The sequence below is a fragment of the Delphinus delphis genome, chromosome 5 (assembly GCF_949987515.2).
Source record: "Delphinus delphis chromosome 5, mDelDel1.2, whole genome shotgun sequence".
Classification (NCBI taxonomy): Eukaryota; Metazoa; Chordata; class Mammalia; order Artiodactyla; family Delphinidae; genus Delphinus; species Delphinus delphis.
This window is the reverse complement of record NC_082687.1, coordinates 42,145,379-42,161,344: the sequence shown is the minus strand read 5'-3', so window position 1 is coordinate 42,161,344 and position 15,966 is coordinate 42,145,379. Positions and strand designations below refer to the sequence as shown.

At 39.5% G+C, this 15,966-nt stretch overlaps 1 protein-coding gene across 7 annotated transcripts in view; it reads right to left on the bottom strand.

The window, feature by feature from the left end:
* Positions 1-15,966, bottom strand: part of RASGEF1B (RasGEF domain family member 1B) — a 577,487-nt gene that overhangs the window by 11,996 nt on the left and 549,525 nt on the right. For all 7 annotated transcript variants that reach the window (XM_060012290.1, XM_060012284.1, XM_060012287.1 and 4 more), the window contains 6 exons: positions 10,090-10,272; positions 8,290-8,412; positions 7,768-7,905; positions 2,123-2,335; positions 1,557-1,631; positions 50-145 (listed from right to left, as the gene is read on the bottom strand). In XM_060012290.1, the coding sequence (XP_059868273.1) occupies positions 50-145; positions 1,557-1,631; positions 2,123-2,335; positions 7,768-7,905; positions 8,290-8,412; positions 10,090-10,272 (828 nt within the window). The remainder of the gene's footprint in view (positions 1-49; positions 146-1,556; positions 1,632-2,122; positions 2,336-7,767; positions 7,906-8,289; positions 8,413-10,089; positions 10,273-15,966) is intronic.

Genomic DNA, 15,966 nt, shown 5'->3' with positions numbered 1-15,966 from the left:
GAAAAGATAATATAGAGGGCTAGAAGAAAGAGAAAATTCATTTTCTCACCATGCAGATTTCTGTAGCAACCAAGTAGCTGAGACGATTAAACCATTCCACGTAAGCTTCTAAGTTTCGTGTTTTCTTCCGTTCACTGTAGCAACTCTATAGAGAAAGGAAAGTGAGCAGAGGAGTTGGAGAAAAAAAGAGTGTATTAAGCTCTCCTTTTTTTCAGATGTGGGCCTTTATTCTCAGTGTGTGAATTAGGAAGGCTTTCTAGGATAAGAGTGGGGGTTGGGAGGGGAAAGAGAGAGAGAGGGAACCACTAACATTCTTGACTCTCCTTACAGAAATATCAAATCTCTTAGTATAGTCCAGTGAAAACCCGAAGGTCTAGAAATCTATTCTGCTACATTCATGACAATCTATTCTGATGAATTCATGATTTGTGCCTTCTCTCCCAGGAAGCTAAGTTACTCTTGGGGGGAACTGTCCTCAGAAGCACAATTCAGAAACAAAAAAAGGGTCTTGGCTGCATTCTAAAACAATCTTGACTAATTAATGGGGTATGAATACCAATTGCTGTCCGCACAGCACGGAGAAGCTGAAAGCACAGAAGACTAGAAAATTTTCTCTTAAAATTAAGTCTAGGAGACAATTTTGGAACTTTGTGTAGCAAGAAACTAAATATCTTCCAAGGTAGATAAACAGAAGCCTACATCATCCTGGTCTTTAATAGGGTGAGTGACATATTGTTCAAAAACAAAAAGAAGTTAAGCTCATCTCAGAGTTCAAGGCCAAACTTGAACAGGTTAATTACACCCCTCTTTCCTTCCTTCCAAATGAAACAAACAAATTTCAAAAAAGTCCACTAGCCTCCTATTGCAAAACCTAATCTTGACTTCCTGTACTGAGCAAAACTATTCTAAGGGCGGAAAACAGCTGCTGCCCCTTCTCCCAAAGGAGGGCTTTCATTAGTGGGTGATGCAGTCTTTGCTTAACAATTTGAAGTACTTCCTGGAGGTCACTGGGGGAAAAATTTCTTATGTGTGTGTATACTGGTTTTACAGCCCATGCCTAGTGTCAGTTTCTTTCCATATGGGCTGCATCAGGCAACAAACCTGTCATGAGGGATTCACCTTAAAACAAGAAGCAAGGCAGTAAAGACCCAGCCTCAGAACACTGGATGTGCATCCTGTCTTTATAGCTTCTGCTATTGTTGAATCATGAGCAGAGCATCCTTTCGTATTTTCCTTCTGACTTAATCTGCTAAAACCATTACCCTTTTATCTCCTACCTTCACCACCACAAATGCCCGCACCTACTTGCTTATTAAATTTCCCAATAAGGAGGAAGAGAGGTTAAAAGTTGGTGGTAGGGTAAGAATATCGTCAAGGCATTTAGAGACCAGGCTCAAGAAAAAATGTAATGAATCAGGTATGGCTAATGAAAAACAAAAAAAAAGTTTTTAAAACCTAAAACAAAATTGTTCCAATTTCTGTCTCTCGTACCCACTATCATAGACTAAACAATTCCATTGCCAATTTCAGGGCTGACCTCTGGGTAGACCAATTACCTTGTCATTGTCCAAAGGGTCCTTCTGCACAAATGCCTGAACAAATTCTTCTGGGCCAATATAATTGAGCCTCTCCTGAAACACAAACCCAGCAGGTCAACAGTATTAAACAAAAGGAGAAGAAATGGTCTTTCCGTTCTGTCTACTGACTTTTAACACTACCCTCATTTTTTAATGTAACTTGTGAAATAAGCCTTTAACCCTCAAAATTGTCATCATCTTCAAGGTCTGAGCAGAGGCAGTTTTCTGCTTGGGTCAGTGCTACACTAGAGAGTAAAAGGCTGAGCGAGTTATGGAAAAATTAACTAGAGGGGGAACATGAGGAAGGTCAATAAACTCTTTGCTCTTCAGTCTTGCTTAGTATTTATTTTAAAGTGAACTCCCAAAATATCAGAAATAGTCATATTCAAATGTCTAAACAAAACACGTTCCAGCTATTTCATAGATTATTTCCCATTTGGATTATTCTAACCCCTCCCTTGACATTACCGCTGACGAACACACTGTCTGGTTGTCAAAGCAAATCAAGTGTGGGTTATAAAAGACAAGGATGACAATGGCCTTACTAGCTCTATGTGAGTCAGCTGCTGGGCCAACGTGTAAGGGTCACTGCAGACAGTAATAATGTCCCTTTGTATGGACTGTGGCTTGGTCTTGAGAAGTGTGAGCCGATCTGTTGACGTGGAGCTGATTTTTGCCAGGACTTCCTCATACTGGCTGAGCGCGGCAAGTTTGCGGATTAGACATTGGATCATCTGCTGGACATTCTTCCTGTATGTCTGCCAGGAAACAAGCAAAGGATTACCTCCTTGCTCTGCTTGTCTGTTTTCACCACTACGCAAACTCAGAGACTCTGTACTTCAATGCTTTTACCTTCACGTTGGACAGCCACCTTAGTTGAGGGCAGTTAGAGGATTCAGCTTCGCTCTAACAGTTTAAAAGAGACACATACACATAAGGTGTCTTTTCAGATTTGTAAGACTTAGTTCTTTTCTCAGGCTGCTCTTGAGAGTACAATTCAAGTTGGGCCATGAAAACACAAGGATGATTTAGATGAGCTACTGAGGGAATCCAGTATAATAAGAACCACATATAACTAATGTTCTCTGGGCTGGCATAGGAATGTACCGGTTTTCTTTTAGTAGGTTAAAATGTGTTGATCTCAAGTCAGAGCATCCTTTTCCTAATTCTTTTTCTTTAGAGTCCCCGTCTAGATTTTTCTCCTTCTAGCATTCCCAATCTCATTAGTCTAAGGGTACAGACAGCTACTTAACAGAAATACACCATCACTTCCTACTCAGCCCCCAACCACCTTCCTGACTTCCACATAGAACATGAGTTACCACCAAAAAAAAGCAATGGATATTCCTTTTTGGTATCTGACTTCCAGTTGGTTCATGTCCATTTCTTTTGCATTCATGAGTCAGTGCTAATGTTCACCACCAAACTCTTCCACATGGCAATTGTACTCATAATGCTACTACCAGGTGACACCTTGTTTGTTACTACATCATGCTACCGCCACAATACTTAAGAGAAATTGGTTTTAAAGCAATGCGTGTATTATAGATAAATGTCAACCTCTTGACTTTTAAAATAGTTGTTAAGTCCAAGAAAGAGCTCCACAATCAACCAATTCCTAAGGTAGAGTTACATGTGTAAGTTAGGGTATTCTTTTATTCTTCCTTTTTCAGGCAAAAATTGCCAAACTGACACTTATCCTTCTGGGTAAACTGTGACACCTGTTATCAGAGGTTATCAGAGGCACACAGGCTGCTTCAATGCTAACGTGGTCCTTAGGTTAACAGCTCCAAAGGAGGACAGTCCTAGTGAATTTACAGATGAAAGCCCTATGTCCATGCTTTACTAACTAATCAGCTCCTTTTAAAAAGGTACCACAATATCATTTTCTGAGATTAATTATCTGAAAATTAAATGGCATCTTACCTACAAGTCTAAGAACCATCTTTTTTTACGGAAGTAATTTGGTTTACCAGAGCATATTGTAAAACTTTAAATGAATAGATATTTGCATACTTAAGCCAAGGAAAATTAAAAATAGAAGGAAATGATCAATTCTCATATAGTCAAGGCAAAAAGGCACACACAACCTTCTTTCTTTTCTTTTTCTCTACTTGTCTGATGTATATTACTGAGTTCTTTAAACTGGTCCATTAGATGACCTTTTCCCCCTCTACATTCACAGACCACCCTGAAGTCACTAATGAAATACCTAAGTGTTTAAAAAATTGAGCCTTCAAGGAACCTATCTTCCACACAGCATTAAGGTTATCAGTTAAGAAGATGGTATCTATTTGGTAATATGGTTGTCACTCAAAGAAAATGCCTCTTTCTTTGGAATTCAAAGCAGTTAAGGCCAAATTGAGGGCTATTTTAAATCCCTCGCTGGGGGTGAGGAAAATGGGTGAGGAGGGTCAAAAGGTAGAAACTTGCAGGTATAAAATAAGTCAGTCATGGAGATGTAATGTACAAGATGGTGACTATAGTTAATAACATTGTATTGAATATTTGAAAGTTGCTGAGAGAGTAGATCTTAAAAGTTCTCATCACAAGAAAAAACTTTTGTTAATTATGTAAGGTGACATGTTAACCAGACTTACTGTGGTGATCATTTTGCAATACACTCAAATACTGAATCATTATGTTGTATACCTAAAACTAACAGAATGTTACATGTCAATTGTACCTCAATAAAAATAAATTAATAAAAATAAAATAAAACCTGCATCCCTTGCTTCTTCTACATTCATAATCTTGAGTTACATAAAAATCGATGAACTTAAAATGGTTTCTTCAGTCTTCTGTCCCAAATGTCATAATAAATGCTCCCTGGGTGATTCTGACATGCAGCAAAGCCTGTCTGGTGAAAGACTCTTATTCTACACTTTAAAAAATGCTTTTTAGGGAAAGAGGTAGAGTAATGGATAGTGGAGGATTCAGCTAGTGAGCAAAACGCAGCAAAATATGAGAACATGTATGCAATAGGGTATAGGGGAAAAGCTATTCGAATAACAAAGAACGTGAGTGCGTGTGTGTGTGAGACAGAGAGAGGATATGTGTGTGACCTCTTTAAAAAGTTTGCTGCTGCCATTTGATTCCATTCGAGAAACCAAAGCTTCGTGTTGTTAAGCATGCTTTTTTACGGAATCATGGATTGCCAAGTACGTACTTATTCTTTTTTATAACTTCAAATGCCAGTGACAGTAATTACCTGGCAAATAAAGACAGAATAAAGACAGGCCCCGTAAGGAAGAGAAAATTGCACTGTACCCACTATAGTCATTTGTCATGTAATTGAATCATCAGTTTCATTTCGGGTTTCTTGCTGTCAAGTCCTAATAAACCTCTTCATTTTGGGCAAATCCTTAGGGGAGGGGGGTAACATATTAAGCCATGCTATGTGGAACTGTCCTAGCAGATTCAGAAGAACTCAACTAAATTATATAGAGGGCACACCTGGATCCACTGACTGCCAAAGAAAATCCCTAAAGTCCCAGGCAAGAAGCAGCAAGTCCCAACCCAAGTGCACACTCCTTCCCATGGAGGGAGATAACTTTTCAGCAGAGGGAAATATTTTTTTCCTATTCCAGTAACCGATTCGTTTGTTCACTCATTCGTTCATTCATTCAAACACTCCTGAGTGCCTATTAACTACCAGATACTGGGCTAGGAGTTAAGGATGCTATCTGAACAAAAGGAGCACAGCATGGAGTCTAGTGAGGAAAAACAAGTCATAAAGAAAGTAATTACTAATCACAGAGTGCTCTGAAGGGAAAGGGTGGTGAAAGCCAAGAATGGGGGATGACCATGGCTGGGGAGGCCAGGGAAGGTGTCTGCAAGGAAAGACACTTAAGCACATGGCAGATAAGTGGCCTCCCAAGTACAGAACTGAGGAAAAGAGCATCCACCACAAAATTTTAGGGCTGAAAGGGACATTACTACAGGGAGGTTACCTCTATGATTTAGAAATGAAGAAGGAGCAGAGACTTCAGGGGACTTGCCAAAGCATTCAAATCAACCACTGCCAAACGTGGACCCGATTCTGAACACTGTCTAGAAGTGACTAAAGGAATACAATCTCACTGGAAAACCCAACCTGATCATGGCAGGTGACATCTCTCCACTCAAGCCCTAGGCTTATCTTCTCATATCTTTTCACACTCAAAACCGTCTGAAGATCTCAGGTTTATCAAGGATTTGTTATTAACACAGGATGGCTGATAGGAAGCCCAGGCACAAGGCTATCTGGTCCCCATGCTTGGTTCCATCCAATTCTTGAGTGGCTTGATCCTGTTAAAAAGAGATCGGAACCAATCTGGCCAACACAGATAGAAGTGACCTCCCTCATGGACTCCCATGACAAGAAGGACAAAAAGCCATCCATTTGGCATTGTATCTGAAAAAGATTTTTAAGGTGTTCCTTTTGGGAAAAACAAGTCGTCATTTCTACCTTTTAAAAAGGCAACAGAAGGAAGGGAAGCTGACTGCCACATCAAGTTAAGTACTGACACAGAACTTAACTGAAGTGAAGCACTGCCTGACTCGGAGCTCAGCCTCCACACAAGAAAAAGCCCTTATGATGCCACTAATCTTTTGAGCAGCTTGCCATAAACTTAGGTCACGGAGCCAGCATTGACCCTGTCAAGCAACACAATAGCTTCCCCTCTAAGAAAAGATTTACTACAAAACTGTGATGCTTAACTTTTGCCTTTGTGAGTGACGGACCTACCAATTCCTACCTTGCTAGAACCTGTTACACGCAAACTAGCAAAATGATTAGAATAGTCATAATTTGCAGAAGGACTCAGGGAACCACTCATTCAGGCTTGCAGAAATAATGGCTCTCTTGAGCACCAGTGTTCAATATAATGTCATGGGGAAGTGTAAAAGGGTTAATTCCATTTTCATGAAAACATAATGTGGGAAGCAAGTGAGTATTTTTCAAGTGCTAATCTTATATAATTTGTCTGATTTTTTTTAAAGTTAGGGGAAACAGTATTAAAATGTTTTCACCAGAAGTAGACAGACTAGATAGGTATCTTGTTGCATGATCTTGACAGCACAGCCCTGAAAGAATGATTTCTCCAGGTAGGTTATTCATAATGGGAAAATGCATTTTAAGATGGATGAAACAAGACATCACAGCCTTTGCCAAATGCTTCATCTGCCTTTTTCTAACACTGTATCTGTGCCTAAGTACAGAAACTACAAAGATATCCTTGCCCAACAAGCCTCAAAACAGAGTAACAGCCTTCCAGGCCTGCTTCAAAGAGGATAACCTTGAATTTGTCACAGCTAGGTAGCTCAATTGAGGGAAGTGATATTTATGAAAGATTATCTAACAGACTTACTTTCCATCTCCATCTAAGTCTAGGTGCTAAGCCTTGAATCAACTTCCAAGCACAAGACTTGGATCCTTTTTTCTTTGTCTTCTCCACTCCTAAAGAATTACCTTTGCTAATTTATATATTAATCTTTTGGCCTCAGTTTTTTATCAAGGAGCATTTGTTATAAACACTATACAGAGCAGTTTCCATGATCTCATTCACAAAGTCCTTGCAGGAAATTTTTTTAATTTTTCATTGAATTTAATGCTTTGAAGGATTACTATGCTTTTTCTTTTCTGACAGTGAAAATTACATAACCAACTGTATTTCCCTTTTACCTGGAGCTTACAGTTAAAATACAGCAATCTTGTCCTACTCTACTGATTCTCAGTATTAGCACATTTGTTTTCTCCCTTCCATGATACAAACTCTCTATTTCTGATTTATTAATATATTACTTATTACCTGTTAATATATAAATATGTTCTTTTACATGTATTAGTGTTTATATCTCCTAATGTGATATTTATAATCTAACTTGCTAGGTCAAATCTTTTTGGAAGGAAGAAAGTTATAAATAAAATAAAATGAAAACACACTTGCATCATGAAACCTGTGCTTGAGTTGACATGAACATACCCCCAAATTACTCACATAAAACTCTAGATCACATCCCTTTGAAGTGGGATTGTATAATCATCCCCCTTTGACACACCAAACAGACCAGTATGCTATGGAGAGGACCTGCCCAAAGGCAACAACAGAAAAGAAGCACTAGAGATGCCGATGCATAATTTAGCACCACTTCTCACCAAGACCCTGCCTGGAAATTCGAGTAATTGTACTAAATTCAGGTTACCAACCTCCTCACCACTGGCTATTCGGTGAGCCAGATCTTTTAAGTTTCTCATCATTCTTTCATCCCGAAAATCATAAGGAAATGTTTCTGTCCATTCTGTCAGGAGTTGAAGAATTTTGGGTGCAATTTTTCTTATCTGATTCTAGGGAGAAAAAGCAAATCAAATTCAGTGATATCTATCAAATAAATAATTACAAACAGGGTTAATGGTAAACTTCTAGTGCAAAGTCTTTGGGGTTAAAGAAGACTCTAGTCTTTGGGGTTAAAGAAGACTCTTGTCCCCCTTTCCCAAGTCAATGTCAAGTGCTACCAACTTAAGGCAGGACGGAGGGATCTTCCATGGCACTAGATTTATATTTGTTCTTTATACCTTTCCAATTCCCTCTGCGTAGCCATGATACCATTTATGGACCTCAGCCTGGGGAGAAGCTATGGTTACTTAAGGAAACCAACTTCACAAAATCTAAGCCATAAAGCTACCAAACTTAATGGAAAAAAACGTTAAGTTCAAATAAAGTATCATTACCTTATCACCACTAGGATCACTTAGTCTCTGGTGCTCAACACATAAGTGGCAAACTTTGGCCATTAGCTCATACGGATGCATAAATAACCGAGAACTCAGTAGGAAGGTAAATATGTACGTTCTCTGTGGCAAGAGAAAAAAAAGTCATCATGGTTATATTCTCTCTGAAACTAGTATCTTTCCTATATATTATACATCATATAGCACTAAGTTCTCTTTAGCAAAGTTACAATGCTACAGTTTCAAAAGTGATGCTTACTAGTAGTAAAACAACCTAAGATGGATTTCTCCTTTACTTTGTGATATATATTTTCCCTTAAACCATACTAAAAATAACAGAAGTACAGGGTAAGTTTAGCTACTAAATTATTCACAGTACAGTTTTACATCCATCCTCTGGGAGCCAGGATACCAGGACATATAACTCAGTCTAGTAAAGAAGAATGAAATTCAGCCCAGGGAGATCAATCTAACTTAAATATACCACCCGTACAGATTCTTGTTCTGTGTCCAAATATTATGGTAACTCAATGGAAACCAAAAAAATCACCCAACCCACATCAGCTCAAGAAATCTCCAGTGGGTCCAGTATGACACACTGGAGCATTTGTGTGCTTGTGTCAGAACATTCAAAGACAGACTTTCAAGTAATCTATTTACTTGCTCAAAGGCTAGGCAATTTGATAAAACATAATATCACACGATATACTTTTCTTTAACCACAATGTCTCCCCAGAAGCCAGTAATGAAGTAAAGCTTATTTGTTATAATACTTTCATACTCCCAATAAGAAGAAAAATTCCATGGGTTTTTCTCCCCCTTCGGTGCCTTTTGTAGCTCATAAACACTTACAGGGCTGAACAAGGGATGCCTTTTACTTTTGATTAGAAGTTTTCCCTGTGTGGCAACATATTTGAAAATGCTACGTAACAAACCTCACACACACAGAGATAACTCAGTAAGAAACATTATGGTGAACTACAGTGGCAAGCACAAACTAGCCTCTACACACCAAGGTCATTATTATATTTATAAAATCATTCGAATCTAGCACCTGGATATTTTCATGAAATCTTTATCAACAAGCAGCTGTTGCATAACAGGGGCAGCCATAGCACAAGGGAAGGGGGAAGAAACATCACGTGCCCCAGAAATAGAAAACCTGGGTTTGAATGTTGATGCTGGGAGTGAGACCATGTGCAAATTCCTCAACATTCTGAATTTCAATTTCTTCCTCTCTAACCTCTTGGAATTGCTGTAAAGACTGAGAAAATGTAAACGAATTCCTTAAATTAGAAAGGATTATCCATACAAATGTCAGTTATCAAAGTAAAACATAAACAAGTGAGTCTGTCATCTGATGTCGAATCTATAAAGAATTGCATCTTGAATGTAATTCTTGTTCTCTTTTCTGTGAAGCTTCCCTGTGTAACTTCACTTTTCTCAGCATAGTTTTGGAAAACAAAAAGGCACTAACCATTCTAGGAGCATCTAATGTTCTCTGGCATTTCTATTTAAGGACCAAGGTATGTGCATGAGTCAAACCTTACAGGTATTTCATTTAGATGGTCTCTGACTGACTACAATGTGATACCAACCCTGAAAGGAAAACTGATACACAGACATATCATAACCAGGTTCAATCTGATCTCAAAGCACTCAATAATCAATATGCAATTTCTTATTAGAAAAATTCTTAGTAACCCAGATAGAATTCTGCAGTATCTAGGGTCCCTGTCTATTCTATTGTAAATTCTGCTGGATATCGAGGACGTGTTGCAGGGGCACATGGATACCTACATCCGGATAGTAATCCACGTTAGGTACTAAGTGCTGGATGAGTGCTTCCAGAGATCCGGAGAGGAGGTTGTTGTCATGGTAATACAACCCTCCACAGCTGTCCTCCGCAGACTGATAGAGGTTTCGGTTGTAACCGCTGCTGTCAAACATTGCTGAAAAGGGAGGAGTTTGAGGCATGCTTTCCTAAAATGAATAAAAAAGGAAAAAACAGTGTCAGTAATATGCAAAAGAAAAGTAAACTTTAATAGGCATTAGGCTTTCATAATCACGAGGAAACAGGCAATTTTTAAAATAGGTTAGGTTCTGATACAATCTGAGAACCCATCAAGAAGCAAATTGCTCTTTGGATAACACATGTATGTATATTTTTGAGTACCAATGTCATCCAATAAAATACCATAAAACACTTGGATCAAAGGCTCCAATCTGGACTTAACTTCAAGTCTCTGGCTGCCGTGTTTAGATATCATTCCTTCACATTCGGTTATGAAGTCAGGGAGGGGAAGTGAGCTTTAAATTGCTTTAATCCCCTGAATCAAGTATTATCCTAAGGTGGAGATGTGTGGGCCTTGAAAGTTGGATGGGAAGAATTACATAACACTTAAGAAATAAATACCAGACTAGCATTGGGCATATGAGGAGATAACCAAAACAGAAGTTGAAAAAATGAAATTGTAAAAGAGGCCTAGAAGTAAAGTATATGTGTGTGTGTGTGTGTGTGTGTGTGTGTGTGTGTGTGTGTGTGTGTGTTTATAGACGCACACGTATATCAAGAGATTTAATGCTGACTCCCCAGCTTTCACTGGAAGATCGGATGCTATTGATTTTCACCCCCTTTGTGTCAAATTCTTTTGGGGTGCAGAGCTCTATAAAGCCTCAGTTCTCAGTAAACACACAGCCTGAGCAAACACCTGATTTGGGGAGCACTGCCTTCATCCATGTGCTCTGCAACTCACAAAGCCCTTGTCAGAGGATGCCTGGTAGAGGCCAAAGGCTATTAAGTTATTACTTGGATTCCTAGGGACAGAGTTCCCAGCCCCAAAAACAGACTCCAGTTCTGGCAGCATGTCTGGACAATGGAGGCAATTCAGGAGCTGCAGAGAGTGAGGGCTTCAGAGGCAAACGATGAGGGGAAGCCAAACTCCAGGGCTTGGACTGACAGGGACAGGGTGTGCAGAGGCTGCAGGAGGACACAACCTGGGCTAATCCCTCTTTTCAAGATGCTGAAAGATATCTGTATCCGAAAGGGGGAGGGGCGTGGGGCCTGTCTGAGGAGGCACATCCATTACTCCAAGTGCATCTGTTCTGGTTCCCACTAATGGGGGCCACAGCATCACAATGTGTGCGCATGCCTGGGCAGGGGGTGGCCAGGGGTGGGGTGCTGGGAAAAAACAACGTCCATTATAAGGTGACTTGGCAGGTGAAAGTGGCATTTAGGGAAAGAAGCATCAGGAAAGAGAAATAGAAAAAAAAAAAAAGCTTCAGTATTTTGTGCTCTGTCCCATCCACAAACCAATGCTGAGGGAGAACATAAAAGGATCCAGCACAGAGAAGGAAAGACAAACATCATATGATATCACTTATATGTGGAATCTTAAAAAAATTATACAAATGAGTTTATTTACAAAACAGAAACAGACTCACAGACATAGAAAACAAAGCTTCGGGTTTACCAACAGGGAAAGCAGCAGCGGAGGCGGGGGCGATAAATTAGGAATTTGGGGTTAACAGATACACACTACTATATATAAAATAGATAAATAACAAGGACCTGCTCTATAGCACAGGGAATTATATACAATATTTTCTAATAACCTATAATGGAAAAGAATCCAAAGAAGAATACATATATGTATAACTGAAACATTTTGCTGTACACCTGAAACTAACACAATATTGTAAACCAACTATACTTCAAAAAATAGCTACAAGTGGGAAGAAAGTGAGGACTGAGAATCACTCTGTCTGGGGAGACTTGTCACTACCAGAGTCGTCATTGCCATCCCTCTCGCTTGGGCAGGACATGGTCATAATGGCCAAAGGAGCAGGAACTGAGGATGTAAATGTTAACACAAATGCTCCCCACTTAGTTGGTAAGACCTCACACATAGGAATCACGGTTAGATGAAGAACTCAATGTTAACATTGTATAAGGCAACGGACAAAGTATGTTTCTGTCCTCTTCAAATGGCCAGTTTTCTATGAGTATGTTTCATGTGCAATATCATCTTTGCAAATGGGTTGTCCCTGGTGGGAAGAAAAACAAGAGCCTGTCTACCTTTGCCCTGAGAAACTCAAAATGTCCTTAAACTGGGACACCAGGACCTGAGATGAGAAACATCTGAAAGTTACTTCTTCCAGCCTGGAAGGAACCTTCCCTCTCTGGATGTGGCTTTCCTGCCTCTGGCTTAAAAAAAGCTTTAGATGGTTAAAACCACACAATATCCTTGGTATCCAGGATGACAAGTGGAACTCACTCTATCCATGCCCTTGAAGTTGTTTTTCTTTTTTTTTTTCTGCCAAGAACCATGAATTTTCCTTGATTTCTCCACTTACTCAGTACTACCGAAACCGTCCTAATATTAAGTGCTTTGGGGAGAAGGTTGGCCAGGATTTGGGAATTTCAGAAAAATCAGAAAATGTTAAAAGTTCAAAAGGACCATAGAAATCAAATGGTCCAAGATGGAAAATAGATTTCATTTCACTTCCTAACGGCAATCAATCCAAAGTGGTTGCCAAAAGGCCGGATGAAGAGTGAGGATTCAAAGCCTGTAACTGGGTGGGGAATGTGTGCTAAGGGATTAGCAATGACCGCAAAACAGTCACAGAAGAAGCCAAGGCCCAAGCGTCATGACAATCAGGTCCACTCTCCTCTGTCCATCAGTTTGCAAACTGAGACCTTGGGCGGTGAGGTGAAGTGACCAGGCTACGACCACACAGCCACGTGGCTACAGCACCACGTGAGCCCCACGGCACTCCCCTAAATCTTGCACCCCTGCTGCCTTTGGTAGATTGACAGGAAGCACGAGCCACAAAATAGTCACAAGTCACTCAAAGTTCCCTTTCAAAGAATCGGCACCAAAAGCCACCAAATATTTGTACTTATAATTATTTACTCCCATAAAGTGGACAAGGACCCAGATTTAATGAAGCCCTAATCTAGGGCTTAAGAGCTGTGAAAACTTCGGAAAGTCACTTACTCAGCCCCTGCCCCTAGGTATGTTTTTCATCTGGAAAATTATTTCCAATTTTGCTCACTCCTTCCGAAATTCTAGATGATAACAAAACTACCAATTTTCTTTATAGCGAAGTTAGAGCATTTTTAGAGCAATGGCAAAAGGTCTTTGTATTGTTCCTTGGAAATGTGTCACAGGATTTCTTTGAGGAGGCACAAAATATCAACAACAACAAAAAACCCCTCCAACCAGGCACCAAAAGAAAATACTACAAATAGCAATGGACACCAAACCGAGATAAGTTAATTGAGGTTATAGTTTATTATACTTAAAAATCAAATTTAAGAAGAGAATCTATCATAGGTTGTTTTCTGCCTTCTAATTAGCGCAAAGTCTGTTGCCAATCAGCTGATTGACCACAAACGAACTTGACTGTTGAACTTGCGTAGAGCAACAACCAATGGCTGAGATTTAAGTCACTCCAAGAGACCCAGCCCCTTAGTTACATGCACAATGGTCCTATTTTCCCACCTTGCCATATACTGTCAACTCCTGAGGCCTCCACCTTCCTCAGTGTGCATCCTTATACTATGGGATCCTGTGTGCTGGAAAAGGTCTCCACAGTCCACAGCCCTTTACTTCTCTGATTCTTGCTCAAGGCCGCTCCCCTGAGAAATGCCTAGATGCACGGTGGGCAAGGCTCTGAGAATGTCAGCAGCTCCCGTCTGTGTAAGGTTTACTGCCCACAAATGCCTTTTTGGATATTATATCTACCTTGTTTGGCAGGGATCCTTACTCTGTTTGCATAAGCACGGGTTCAGAAAAACTTCATTACTCAGCTGGGGTTACACATCGGATAAGGGACAAACAGGCAGGGTTTCAAACCTAGTCTTCAGACTCCAGGTTCAAAATTTATTACACTACATCATGTTATACTGCAAATGGTCTTCTTTGAACTTTTAATGTTTAACCATAAAATGAAAAGCCTGTCAGTCTGTCCCAAATTGCACGCTATTAGAAAAATTCACATGTTTTACACGTTCTACATAAATCCTTGCCCCAAAGATGTACGAACGTCATTAATTACTCTTATTAAAAAGCAACACTATCAACAAAAGTATTTAAGCTACTGACCTTTGCAATCAAAGCATAGTGCTATCTAGACAGACTTCAGAAATTCTAATATACACTTCTTCATATTTTATTTTCTTTGAAAGTGGGATGCACATAAATAGTTAAGTGATAAGAAAACCTGTTTAACTGTCTTTTTTTAGCAATATATAAAATAAAAGAGCATCTTACAATGGATGACATTTTAGATTCAACGAAATACAGTAATACTTGCTTGTACGTACTTTACAGATTTCCAGTAAAAAAGATCTGATGAGACAAATGACCAAAAGAGAGATCATGGATCATGGTACATGTAACTAATTTCTGGACAATCTCTAGCAAGTGGTCAGTCTAACCATTTTCCAGAAAGATCAACTGCCTTGTGTAATAGACGCATTTGATAAACGAGGGGAAAGGTCAGCAGAATGGCACAGAGAGTACTGCTTGTGAAGTGGATTTTTAAGTGCCTAAGAAGATAAACATAGTAGATTTTTTTTTCCTCTCAAGTACCTTTCTTCTTATTACCCACATCAAGAACCACTGTTTGTTCAGCATGACTCAAATTTGACATCCAAGACTTTAGTTCTACCTGCTTCAGTTCTGGAATGAAAGAAAGTGAAGTTCAGAATATTAAATATTGGCTTGGTTCTTGTTTAAGAAAACAAATTCATAGAATATCCAAGTACTGCACATGAGAATCCAGAGAAGCATTTAGCCCTGGATGCTATTAACTCCAGAAACCATTTGCTAAAGCCTCCCTGGTGGAAGAAGGGCTAAGTGTAAGGCGGTTCCTACCCCACAGCTTCCATTTATTTTCTTTAATCTCAATGTAGCTCTGACTTCTTATCTGCAGCAAATCTTCTCTTTACAGCTCACAATTACTATTTTCTGTCTGTTGGGTTCTGTAAACTCTCAATTTACTCTTCTCTACCCTTTCCAACATAATCTCAACACCAACTTCTCCACTGTCTGCCATCCTTCTTCAGCACAAATTTTGCCCAACCCAATATACCTGCTATGGGGACCTGCTAATCAAAACTCTGGTTTAGGAAAAACTGACTATTTCCAAAATGAGAATATGTGACAGCATTAAGTACTGGCCTTAATTTGCTGTTAAGTCAAACTTCAAAGTAGCTAACTCCTTTGGAAAAAGTGAGATTTATATGAGACGCTTGAAAAAGCTGCTGACTCTATTCAAATCACTACCAGTAAGATAAGACAGAGGACAGGTTAATCTCACAAGCAATTCTCACCTTGCAAAATTTCATTTCCAGCCAGTTGCTGGAAACTCAGAATATATTGTTTGGCCAGTAGCTCTTAACTTTTTAGGAAAAGATCACAACTTCTCCACACACTGCCCCCAGAGAAATCGACCAACAGGTTTGTATATACTTTCAGGGAGTTCAGACTCCAGATTAGGAAGCACATGTGCTGGCCTGTACAGAACCTGGATTGTATTTATCTACTTCCTCAAAGAAAGAGAACATAGTGGTTCTGAAGGGAACCTTGTTTTAACAAGGTTAAAGGTTGAAGACCGGCTCCTTAGAAATCAACCAATACATGTAAATATTTTCTAGTAGTACTGATC